General features: G+C 38.0%; 1 protein-coding gene across 1 annotated transcript in view; it reads left to right on the top strand.

Annotated features, from left to right (window-relative positions):
* The window catches only part of LOC150083275 (serine incorporator 5-like), a 55572-nt gene extending 48084 nt beyond the window's left edge, over positions 1 to 7488 (top strand). The window contains exon 5 of the mRNA XM_090378457.1: positions 7325 to 7488. Within this exon, the coding sequence (XP_090234583.1) occupies positions 7325 to 7488 (164 nt within the window). The remainder of the gene's footprint in view (positions 1 to 7324) is intronic.
* Positions 7489 to 13417: the final 5929 nt, after the last annotated feature.

Genomic DNA, 13417 nt, shown 5'->3' with positions numbered 1-13417 from the left:
AAATAAGAATACTTTCAGAATATGAACATTTAGAGTAATGTATTTTGGCAGCTGCATAATATTTGTCATAAATATCATTAGCCTAACTAAAGCTGTAATTATACAGGTATTTGTTATTAGCCGTAATTTCACGAATTTCTTTGACAAGTGCATTAGGCAGTAATTAATCCATAATCTGTAATCTTCTCATTTGAGGAATTAACAATGTCGTCCTTTTATAGCTTGTTTTGCAGCTACCACAGGTAAATTACCCAGCATGTATGGCTGTTACTAGAATAGTGTTTTTATCTATGTTAAGAACCATTAGGTAAATCGACTGCAGATGAGGATTAAGGCAGCAACTTAGTGTTAAATCCAAAAAGTTGGAACCAGGTGTAATCAGGATTTTTGACCTATGTACATAAGAGTGTGTATTTGAGAAATCATATTAGTGTTAGTTCACCCTTCAGCAAAAATGGATGAAGTTTGTGAAATTGTTCCGTCTCAGATGGGAAGTGTTAAAATACGTGGTTATTTATTGGTGCAAAATAAACATCGTAACGACATACACTACTGGTGTTGCGAAAGAAGAAATTCAGAAAGTTTCAATGGTAGAGCAACAACAAAATATTCAAATGGAGGGCATCATCTTCAAAATTACATAAGTCATAATTATGCTCTACAAGCCAGTGCTGCCACTGTGGCAAAAGCTGTTGGTCAAATGAAAGAATGTGCAAAGCAAATGAAAGATCTACCATGCCAGATTATTCAAACCAGCATATCAGCAGTTCTTCCGGAGAATTTACCCTATATGCCATCAAAAAATGTTCTCCGCAAGAGAATAAAATAGGTAAGAGAAGCAGAACAACTGTCAGAATCACAGTTACTTGACGAACTTGATATCCGAGGTGCTTTACGCTATACATTAAATGGTGAATTGCTTCTCCTTAAAGATTCTGCAGTGGAAGAGGAAAGAATTCTTCTATTTACAACAAAAGTAAATATTAAACACCTGTCATGTGCTCAATAGCTCAATATTGGATTATGGATGGTACATTGCCCACAATGTTTTATCAGTTATATACAATACATGCACCTGTTGGTAATGAAAACTATCAGATTCTTCCCTTAGTTTGTGTTGATGACAAATAGTGTTGAAGATCAGAGTGGGAACGAGATTAGCTCAGTGCGGGCGAAGTTTTTATGGCTCCAGCAAATAGTTATTGTTATTTGGTTTTTAGGAGCATTAACAACTAAGGCCATTGCTCCGGGGATATGCAGTGGTCATTCCCTGAGCTTTCCGCATCCTCCGTATTTGGTGGTCACGGGCTTGAACCCTGGTCTAATCAAGAAGTGTGTGCTACGCATTGCTGCTCCTGCCCACCTGGCTACGGAGGCGCCCCAGCAAATAGAAAGTTATTCTTAAATTTTTACCACTTTATTGACTAAATTGAAATATTAATTTATTTTCTAGAAGTAGCTTATATTCCTAGTTACAATGCTTAGTTTATTTTGAACTTAGAGATTTTTTGGGTTATTACTTAGTATTGGTAAAACTTGTGTAGTATTGATATGGAATAGCATTACGTATATTTCGAACTTGATAGCATAAGGCATAACGTAAAACTAGATATCGTAACACATAACACTGTAGTAGGAATCTGTTAGCTTAGTATAGCATTGGCAATTAATCAATTAAATTTATAAATCTGTTTAATTTTTATTGTTAACTGAATTGTATTTAAATGGAAATCATGCTCCAGACTAGAGCAGCAAACCAACTTGTGCAAAGTAGCAAAAGTGCTGTGGTTCGCAGTAGAACTATAGAGGATGATTCTCCAACGCTTGTTTGTTTGTTATTTGGTTTTTAGGAGCATTAGCAACTAAGGCCATATTGCTCCGGGATATGCGGTGGTCATTCCCTGACCTTTCTGCATCCTCCGTATTTGCTGGTGACGGGCTCGAATCCCGGTCTAATCAAGAAGCGTGTGCTACGCACTGCTGCTCCTTCCCACCTGGCTACGGAGGCGCCTTTCTCCAACGCATCACAGTCTAAAAAAAATGTGCAAAATGTGACATGTTTGCGGATCTCTCTTTAACAGGACATGATCTAGCCATGGAGGATGTATTTGTGTGTGTGTGTGCTAGGCGCAGAGAATGTGAAGAAATTAGGTGCCAACTCATCGTTCTGATGGGCGTCTATGAGAAGAGATGGGTGGATGCCCTCGAGGGAATTAAAATAGGGGTCCCATCAAGTTGTCAGCTGCCCAACTCAACCCCCAGAGCATACTCTTATGTACCAGGTAACACAGCGGCAACCTTCAGGGCAGAATGCACTGACCCACAGGAGCTAGTTATTGTTGGTGACTCAATTGTCAGGGAAACTAGAAATATATTATGCAAAAAGGATAGGTGGAATAGGACCAGGGTATGTCTGCCAGGGGCAAAGGTTGATGACATTGTAGGGCAGATATCTTTTAAGGGCACAAAAGGTGATATCATTGTGCATGTTCGCACTAATGACATTAAGTGTAGAGATCTGCGCATTTACTAAGCAAGTACAGGTCAATGCTGAAAAAAAAAAGTCGCGAGTTAGGGTTAAATTTGAAAGTGTCTGCAATCCTGCCCAGACACAATAGGAGGGAGTATATGATGAGCATCTTGTCAATCAGTTCGGCCCTGAAGAAATTGTGCAAGGCTCATGAGGTAGAATTTTTCTCAGCGTGGTCTGTGCTTGTTAACAGTAGAGATTGCTTCTACAGGGATGGGATACACTTAAATAGAAGGGGTGCAAGTATATTTGCTGATGCTATTAAGGCAGTGTTAGGTGGGTATAAAAACTGTTAGCTTGGGGGGGGGGATTCACAGACTAATAGATTAACAGTAGCTGCAGGCAAAGGTGGAAATGATTCTTCCACTTTTTCTGTTGGAATGAACAGCAGCCTGGAAAGTGAGTTGCTGGGGTTCATGAAACAAGTAAATACTTGGGCTGTGTTAGAGTAACTAAGAGTAAGAATGGTGCATATATACTTGCATGTACATCAATGCTACAATATCCACCTTTCATGAACAACGAAAGGCAGATATTGTTGGGATATCAGAGACGTGGTGCCACTCAGATATAAGGGATGCAGAATTGGAATTTGGGGAGTAAAATGTGTACAGAAAGGATAGAGAGGGAGGAGGGGTTATGCTGTTAGTTAAGAAACACACAAAATCTAAGGAAGTGCATCCAGTTGAGATAGATGGACAGTGTAATGTTGAGGCAGTTTGGTGTGATCTAAGCACTGGGAAAGAAAAAAATGAGGGTAGGAGTTTGTTATAGACCTGACGACTCTGATGAGTACAATGAACAATTATACAGAGAAATAGTGGGCCAGTAAATCAGATGTCTTATAATTGGTTATTTCAACTTTCCAGCTATAGACTGGAACTTGTGGGTTTGTCGCTTGCACATTAGCAAGGCTTTTGTGGATTTATTCGATGGTTGTTTTCTACAGCAGCATGTTAGAGAGGCAGCAAGAGGGGGTAACACTCTTGATCTGATTATCAGCAATGATTATTCATGTATTAAGCATTTACAGATAAAGGAACCACTAGGTGGCAGTGATCACAGTGTACTGATGTGGGATTTACTTAAAGATGTAACTACCATAAGGGGTAAAGGGAAGGGTTTTTGCTTTTGTAAAGGCAACTACAGTGGTCTCAGAGATTTTTTAGGTTGTGTACAGTGGGACCAACTGATGATGTTACCAACAGCAAATTCTAAATGGGAAGCATTCAAGGAAGTTATTTTGGGAGCTACTAGGCTTTTTGTTCCAACTAAGAAATACTACTCTAGGTTCAGGTCCAAATGGATGTCAGATGAACTAATGATATTCGTGGCAGAGAAGAAAATGCAAGGGATGCATATAAATTGTCAGGTGACCCAGAAGCCTATGGTAGATACAAGCTAATCTGTAATCAAGTCACAAAATGAGGTTAGGATGTGAAGGCAGGTTATGAAAAATCTTTGGCAGTGGATGCAAAGAAAAACAGGAAGGACTTCTTTACTTATATAAACTCTAAAAGAAACTGGATGGATCAGATTGGTCTGCTTGATATCAGTCGTTTGACTGTAGATGATCATTCTCAAATAGCTGCCAAACTAAATGAGTACAGTCGGTCCTCGTATAACACGTGTTTGCATTACACGAATTCGATCATACACGATTTATAAATAGGGGAACGTTATCTTATATAACATGAACCAAATTCGCTTATACACGATTCGCCTTTGTGTTTACAAGAAATGGCAGTCGAATGCGGAATCACCCCAACTGAACGCAACACGATAGGAACGAAGAAGATTCTGAAAATGTATTTATGTGTTTTATATCAGTGAAGGGGAAACACATTTCACCTAATAACGTAAAAACCAACACAATTCCAGCTATCAATATAATCGCAAATGCAATTAGATGGAGTTTACTACTAGTTTATAACAGATTCCACTAGCAGAAACGCAACTGGAAATTGTTTTTATTGTTTTATGGTAGTAACCCCCAGAAATGTGCTTTAGTAAAATGTGAGGTGTTAATAGTGTATCTCGGCCTTTACGGTGTTGTTTATTCAGTTGCTACACACGCGCAGCTTTGTTTCTGTGTATCAAGCGTACCACCTCGTTTGTAATTGTGCTTTATTCCCTAAAAATTAGTAAAATACTTAAAAGGTGTGAAAAGGAAGCGGCCTGGCTAAGACACTGCAGATTCAGAGAGAAAAAAAAAGAAGCAATATCGATAAACAGAGGCGGACTGGGTCAAAAATTTGTAGTGGCCTCATACTACGGTTTATGGCCAAAATCACACTGGCCTCCGGCCCACCGTGGTTTCCCCTGTAAGGCTTATGGCCAGTCCGCTTCTGTCGATAGAGAAAAAATATGAAATTGTGAAACGCTTTGAGCGAAATGAAAGACCATGTGATATTGCACGTGCTACAGACCTAAATGAGGCAACGCGGAGAATTACAAAGAATGCAGAGAAAATAAAAACAACTTTCATAGCGGGAACAACTCAAAGTGTAATTAAAATCCATTAGATTAAGACACAAAGAATTGGAAGAGATGGAACGGCTGTCATCTCTTTGGATAGAAAATCAAACAAAAAACAAGTTTGCTTACGATAGAAGCAAAAGCATTAGCAATATTTTATTACGACTTACGTATTATAATTTATTCTTACGTATTATAAAATACGTAAGTATTTTATTACGACTATTTTATTTAATATAATAAATTTTTTACGAATAAAATACGTATTTTATCCGTAAAAAATACTTTTTAGTATTAAAAATACTAAAAATACTTTATTATAATATAATATTATTTTTATTACGTATTTTAATTGTTATAAAATACGTAAGTATTTTATAACGATTAAAATTACCCGATTATTTATTGTGTTTGGTAATGTTTTGGTTCCAAATGTGTGTTCAATCTTGGGTGGTCGGCACCTAACCCTACTTTTCCCATAGGGCCTGTTGTTTATATTGCACGATTTTGCATTGCACGAGGGTTTCTAGGAACGCAACTATCGTGCTATACGGGGACAGACTGTATTTTGCATCTACATTCACACATGAAGAGTTATTCAAGGAGGAGAAGGCCAGATGTATATCAAACTATAACAGGGAGTTAAATGATTTTGTAATAACTGAGAGCAAAGTGGAGGAGAAGTTGTTGAAGATAAACATAAGAAAGACACCTGGGGTGGATGGGATCTATCCAGTTATATTAAAGCAGCAAAGGAAGTAAGCAAACCCTTAGCCTTAATTATGAGAGCATCCTTGGAGTTGGGAAAAGTCCCCACGGACTGGAGATGTGCAAATGTATCTCCAGTGCACAAAGTGGGATCAAAGGGTGACATGAGTAATTACAGTCCTATTAGTTTGACTTCTGTTCCTAGGAAAATAATGGAGTCACCGTTTAAAGAAGCATTGCAGGATATCATCTAGACAATTCAGCAGTAATTATTCAAACAAAGCATGGGTTTGTTAAGGGCAAGTCTTGTCTGACCAATTTCACTGGATAATATAATGTGATCACAAAGGAACAGGATGCAAAAAATTTTGATATTATTTACTTGGATTTCAAAAAAAGCTTTTAATACTGTTGCACACGGAAGACTACTGCACAGTATGGCATTAAGGGCAAGTTGCTAAAATGGATAAAGGATGATTGAGTGGGAGAAGACAGGGAGCGATGATCAATGGGTACTGCTCTATGTGGACTTATGTTATTAGTGGTGTCTCTCAGGGTTAGGTGTTGGGGCCATTGTTGTTTTGTATATTTATTAATGATAAAGGTATATCAAGCTTAATGTCAAAGTTTGGAGATGATACGAAGGTTGGCAGGGTTGTTAATAACAGTAATGACAGTATGCTGCTGCAACAGGATCCGGAAAGGTAGGGTAGATGGGCTGAGAAGTGGCAACCGAATTTTAAGATTGACAAATGAAAGTACTGCATTTGGGTAGCAGTAACCCCAGAGAAATGTACCAACTATGTGGTGTTACACTAAGGATAGTGGAGAACGAAAGAGACCTGGGAGTAATTGTTCAATCAAATATGAAGTTTTTTGAGCATTGCAAACAGGCTGCCAGAGTAGATCATGGGGTCTTGTCAATGATATACAGAAATTTTGCAAGCAGGGATAAAGAGGTGATTATCCCCTTGTATATGGCAATGGTCAGGCCACACCTTGAGTACTGTGTACAGGTCTGGAAGCCTCATTTTAGGAAGGATGTAGAGTTGCTAGAACGAATACAGAGAAGGGCAACAAGATTTGTGAGAGGAAAAAACGGGTCCTCCTACCATGAAAGGCTTAATTTCTGCAAATTGCAGCTTCTGGAGACTAGGCACCTGCGAGGTAATCTGATTGAGGTGTACAAGGGCTTGAATGGTTTGAGTAGGCTCAATGCTGATGGGATACTTGCATTTATTCAGATTAAAAACCTGCCGGGGCATAGATTCAAATTGAGGAAAGACAGTTGTAGAATAGATGTGTGGAAGTTTGCCTTTAGCCAGAGGGTAATTGATTGCTGAAACAGACCCATCTATTGTTGTGGAAGTTAATAGCTTAAATAAATTCAAGGCAGAACTAGGCAAACATTTGGAATGAATGTATCAGTGAAATGGGAATTTTTTTTGGCTGTATAAGCTTGCTTTCTTGCATCATGTGCCTCTACTAATGCTAATGCCAGTGATTGAAGAAAATTATAAACACTTTAAGTAACTTTGCTTAGCTTCAATAAATGCCTCCAAAGTTAGTTCCCTAACGTGTCTAATAAGGTCTGTTTTTTCCACTTAGGACAATGTGTTTGGAAAAAAATTCAAGCATGTGGACTGGCATCTCAGTACAGCACCGATGAAGAATTTAGTTTGTTGCCTCGACATTTGTGTGCATTGGCATTTATTCCTTCTGGTGAGATAGCACAAGCATTTAATGAAGCCACATTTACCAAGGGAAGCTAGTTAGGTGATAGAGTGCTTTGAAGACAATTATATATACGGAAGAATTAGACGGTATATGTGTAATAGTATGGTAATTTTCGCTCCACCATTATTTCCACCAAATGGTCTGTATACAATTCCATTCAATTGGCAATTCCAAGCAAAACATGCTTGGCATAGAAGATGAGAGTGTATAGTTGGACGAGCACATATTGGTGTACATAGGATCATCGAGGAATTTCAGAAAGAATGACAACAATTTGATAACCAGGCTGAATGCATACTTCATGGTGAATCCTGTCCAAAACACAAGAAGGCAACAGTCAAGAATGACTGCTGTTGTGAATGATAGTGAAAATAGATCTGTGATGGATTACCTTCGTGGTATGGCGCACAATGTATCTTTATAAATACAGTTGGACCTCTCTTTAACGAACTTCCATATAGCAAACTTTTTTGATTTTCCCTTTGTCATTACTTTGAAAATAATGTCTGTATAACGAAGAAAATTTCCATATAATCAGCTAATTTCGAGAGACCTGGGTATGCATTGTTCGCACCTCTGGTCTTTAGACAATAGAGCTGTAGAAAGCACAAATTAAGAGCCAAAAGGATTAAGAATTAACCATTTAGTTATTAAAAGCTAAAGTTTTTAATAGCTAAATGGTTTTATCCTTAAGAACATTCTACAATTTAGTGTTGCCCGTAAAGCATTTACTGTACTGAGAAGTTGCACTGGTCAGCTGCTATCTATGTGTCCACAGTCGTTGGCAAAGATTAAGGAATATTCCCAACACGGATATTGGCTTTGGTCAACCTCTTTTCTATTGTAAGCACCCTATTAGAGAATTAGGAGAGAGAGTGATTTTCCTTTTTCCCAGAAATTCATTTGTTGTTTCGCAGAAATGAATCATCCACACTTTCACTAAATTTCGCCTGTGTCTGTATAGTAGGTACAAGTTGTCGCTAAATCAGCTTTGTTTTAGCTGCTGTGCAAGTACCTTACAATGTCTAAGAGGAAATCCTTGAGTGTAGTAGAAAAAGTGGAAGTGCTTAATAGTGTAGATTGCGGCCTTTAAAAAAAAAAAATCGCTTTAAAATTTGGTGTCCCTGCCAGTAATGTCAACTATTCTGAAAAACTGTTTTGATTCTCAAACTGTTTGAGGAAATGGGACCCATTCGGAAGCATGCGAAATTATGCCTGTAGGAAGATGTAAATGAAGCCGTTTTTAAGTGGGTGAAATGGATTCGAGACCAAAACTTGGCAATATCAGGGCCATTAATGAAAGAAAAGACTATGGAATATGCACATCTTTTCTCGGGCTTAAAACTTTCCAAGCTAGTTTTGGTTGGCTGGACAAATTTAAAAAGGCATGGCTTACTCAAAAAAGTTATTTCTGGTGAAAGTGGGGTTGTAATTGAAGAAGACTACCCATTTGAAATAAAGTTTTGAAAAAATTATGGAGGACTACGAGCCCAAAGACATATCCAATGTTGATGAAACAGGTCTATTTTTTAAATGTTTGCAGAACAAGACACTAACTTTAAAAGGTAATAAATGTGTAGGTGGTAAAAATAGTAAGGAGACAATTAGTCTTGGTTGGTGCAAATATGGCTCTGGTAATGAAAAACTGAACCTTTTGGTAATAGCAAAAATAAACAACCCCCAATGTTTCAAAGGAATAAAGTTGTTAGATTTGAACTACAACTAAAAAGCACTTGGATGACAAGTGAAATTTTTGAACAGTGGATTTTAAAATTCGATGGAAAGATGACGAAAGAAAACCAAAAAATTGCTTTGATTGTGGACAACTGTCCTGCCCACCTTCACTCGGTAATTTCAAAATTTACAAGTGTGAAGCTTGTTTTCTTCCCTCCGAATACCTCGTTTGAACTGCAGCCAATGGACCAAGGCATTATCAAGAATTAGAAAATGCACTACTTAAGGTGCACACTGAAAAAAATTATACTAAGAATAGAAACCAACCTATGGATTCTGTTATAGAATTGCGGATGTGCATGTGGACATGGACATGTGTTTTTGTAAAGGGCAGCTCCTAGAATGTCTGTTCAACTCTGCCTCGTATCGCTGTGAAGATCAGTACCACTGCAAGAGGGCCAGAAATGTGTTTGGTGTAGGTTTGCATGTATTATGTGTGTTCTGTTATGTTCTGGCCACTTGGCTATCCAGAAGCATTAGTCACCTGGAGAGATGATTCTGGGTACTTATCCACATCACGGGAAGGTAGGCCAGTCCCAGTAAAACTCGTGCAGCCTCAATTCAAGACTCTGACTCACCCGATGTTGCCAAAAGTTGGGTCATATTCCTCTGGGAGTCCATTCCAGAGGGGAAAGAAGAGAAAAAAATTGAGAGAGAGAGAGAAGGGGGGAAAAAAAAGAAGAGAGGCTACACCAGTGCAGAGCATGAAAAGGAAAAAAATAAATGAATAAAAAATTTTAAAAATTAATAAAATAAAATTTTAAGCTGCTGTCTGGAGATCCCCATTCGTAGCCTGTGTTATTCTGTAGGAGGTTTTCTTGCACGTGAATACTTGCGTCGAGAAGTTCTGGAACGCATCCAAGTTCTCTGGTGTCTGTAGCAGAATGTCCAGTTGGTTTTCACTGATAGGGATGGTATTAGCTAGGTCTTGCCTCAGGTCCTCGTAGAGAGCACACTTGAAGAGAAGGTGGAACCAATTCTCCTTGGTGCCGCTGTAGCAAATGTCTGTGGGTATTAGGCCGAGTTGAAAGAGCTTCTTGTTCAATGAGCCACGCCCAGTGTCTAGGAATGACGTTTCAGGAGTTAGCGGGAGCCACTTCTGTGCTGATTTAGAGGAGGGGAAAGTCACATCCGCAAGTAATTTCCTTCTAACTGCTCCCTTGGTGGAAGTGTTCCATCTTGTCTGCCAATGTTTATCATCTCATTATAACAGTGTGTTCTCTCTCTCTCTGCCTTAGGGTCAGTGTCCAGGTTTAGCTCAATGTCCAAGATCTTGGTCAAAATTTTCTTCCTGATTCTAAAAGTCAGGCCACGGAAGGTACGTACAGGTCCAGTTGACTGCTCCCTTGGTGGAAGTGTCCCATCTTGTCTGCCAGATGTTTATCATCTCATTATAACAGTGTGTTCTCTCTGCCTTAGGGTCAGTGGCCAGGTTTAACTCAATGTCCGAGATCTTGGTCGGAATTTTCTTCCTGATTCTAAAAGTCAGGCCATGGAAAGTATGTACAGGTCCAGTGGAAGGGTCCCAGCTGAGACCTGGCGACAGCAGTGGATACTGTACTATATACCCTATGGGCAGCCAGGAGCATTGTCCGTTGTATAGAGCCTAATTTGCCCATCATTTTTACCAATCTAGCTCGGTGGAACCAAGCACCTGCAGTGTATGACACGATCGGAAGGAAGACAGCTTTATAATATAGCTGGAGCAACTTCTTAGACAAGCCCCATTCGTTCCTGGTGATTCTGATGATTGAGCCTGAAAATTCTTTAATCTTGGAGCTGAGATGGATGAGGTGGGGGTGAAAGCTTAATTTATGCAGATGTGCATATCATATCAGAGTTGGCAAAAGTGTGGAGTCAAAATGTGGAGCCTTCTATTTCCTGTATTATATTCTGATATTTGCTTCAAAGCTATCTGTCGGGCTAGCTGTTATCTTGCCTGTTTGCTGTTAAATTTAAAGTTTAGCATAAATTGCCTTTATGTTTATTAATTGGGCTTAGTTAAACAGGCAGATAGCAATTAGAAACATATAGCCTTGCTAATTATTGATGGGATATATTGAATGGGGTTAGCCCTTGAAAAAGTTCCATTCAATGTATCTGTATATCAATAATTAGCTATATTATTGCTAATTATATGTTTATTTCTAGGGTATGGCAATGTAGACCAACACAGGCTATCTTAGTCTTTATAAGTTCTTTTGGCCTTAAGGCTGGCTGTATACTGTTAAGCCTATGTTTTAATACACTTTTAGTACCTATGTAGTACATATTATACTCTTACTATAGTAATTAAATATATATATATACATATATATATAAAATACATTAAGTAGATGTTTAAGCATGGAAAAGAACTATTGAAAATACGGTGTACCCTGGTAGCGATATGTGTTGCGAACGAAGGTGGGAAGCAAGGAACCGGAAAGATAATAGTAAAGATAGAAAAGTAAACCAAACAAATATTTTTGAAGAGACGACTTAGGTGGAGATAGCATTGCAGAGTCTTTCATAATTTTTGTGTCTTCATCAGAGGTCATCCACCAAGATTGGTGGATGACCTCTGGTGGATTGATTGATGATTGATGACCGGCGGATTGATTGATGAAGACACAAAAATTATGAAAGACTCTGCAATGCTATCTCCGCCTAGGTCGTCTTCATCAGAGGTCATCCACCAAAATCTTGGTGGATGACCTCTGATGAAGACACAAAAATTATGAAAGACTCTGCAATGTTATCTCCACCTAGGTCGTCTCTTCAAAAATATTTGTTTGGTTTACTTTTCTATCTTTACTATTATCTTTCCGGTTCCTTGCTTCCCACCTTCGTTCGCAACACATATCGCTACCAGGGTATACCGTATTTTCAATAGTTCTTTTCCATGCTTAAACATCTACTTAATGTATTTTATACTAGTAATATTTTATATTTACATTATGGTTGTAGGGTACTTTTGCGATAGCAGTGACCCTGATCCATAATTCACGTTATTGTAACTCTGTCTTATCTAATCTTACTTCTCTATTGTATTATTCTTGATGATTATATATATATATATATATATATATATATAACGAAATTGATTGTTCGCTTGAAAAAATTCGTTATACAGAAATTTCCATGTGTTCAAATAAAATTTTAATATTTTTAATGCCTGTTTTGATTACATGAAAAATATTTTTTATCATAAATAGTTTCTGAGATATGGACTCTTTTTTTTTTTTAAATAAAACTTTAATTAACTTTCAGGGTATAACCTGAAAACAGTTTAGCTTTAATATCTCTGCTGATAAATAATTTTCAGAGTTAGCTCATACTTTGATGTTGCCTCCGTAACTGGGTGGTCAGGAGGAGGAGTGCAATAGCACACTCTCTTTGAGTAGATGGGGGTTCTGCCTGCTAAATACAGTAAACCCCTGCTATTCACGGTATTTGTATTTGCGGTCGCTGATTTAATATAAAATGAAACCTAAAAAAATGTGAATTTTAAAGCGCCGTGAACATTTTCCGCCATAATAAAACATGGGCGTGGCTAAAATTAACTTTTCCTGTCAAAACAGTGCTCAGTGGGTGGGGGGAGAGGGGTGACAAAATCGCGGCGTGGATGTTTCTTGCTAATCCTTGTTCAGTATGTGTTATGCGCTTGTCATGGAAGGTTTTGTCGTTTGCTTTTAATTTATATACTTATAAATTGAATAAATTCATCAATTTATAAATTGATATGCTTACAAAAGTGATAAATCTACCGTTTTGCAGTGTAAACCAGACTTTTTCGAGTGTGTTAACGGAAGAAAGTGACTTTATTGTGGACAAGTTCTTTCTAACCCTTACAAAAAATATGGCTACGAATAACAAGGGAAATGTGAAAAGATCAAAGAAGGTGATGACATTAGTGAATAAAATTGAGTTATTAAACAAAATTTCTAATGGTGAAAGTGTCTCTCAGTGGCAAAACATTATAAAATCAATGAGTCAACGGTACGATCAATTTAAAAATTCGGAAGAAAAAATCCGCCGTAGTGTCTGTGAAAACGCATAATTGCTTCAAAAATCTGCTCTGTAACTCGTGATGTTAATTTAGAAAAAATGGAAAAGGCTTTAAATCTGTGGATAGAAGACCGAACTCAAAATAAAATTCCGTTAAGTTCACTCATCATTTGTAAAAAGGCAAAACTCCTTTATCAACACTTTAGCGAAACAGGTGATAGCACTGGCGAGATAAGTTTT

The sequence above is a fragment of the Mastigoproctus giganteus genome, chromosome 7 (assembly GCF_048544385.1).
Source record: "Mastigoproctus giganteus isolate SK-2022 chromosome 7, ASM4854438v1, whole genome shotgun sequence".
Lineage (NCBI taxonomy): Eukaryota > Metazoa > Arthropoda > Arachnida > Uropygi > Thelyphonidae > Mastigoproctus > Mastigoproctus giganteus.
The sequence above is the reverse complement of the archived record's forward strand: the minus strand, read 5'-3'. Positions and strand labels throughout refer to the sequence as shown.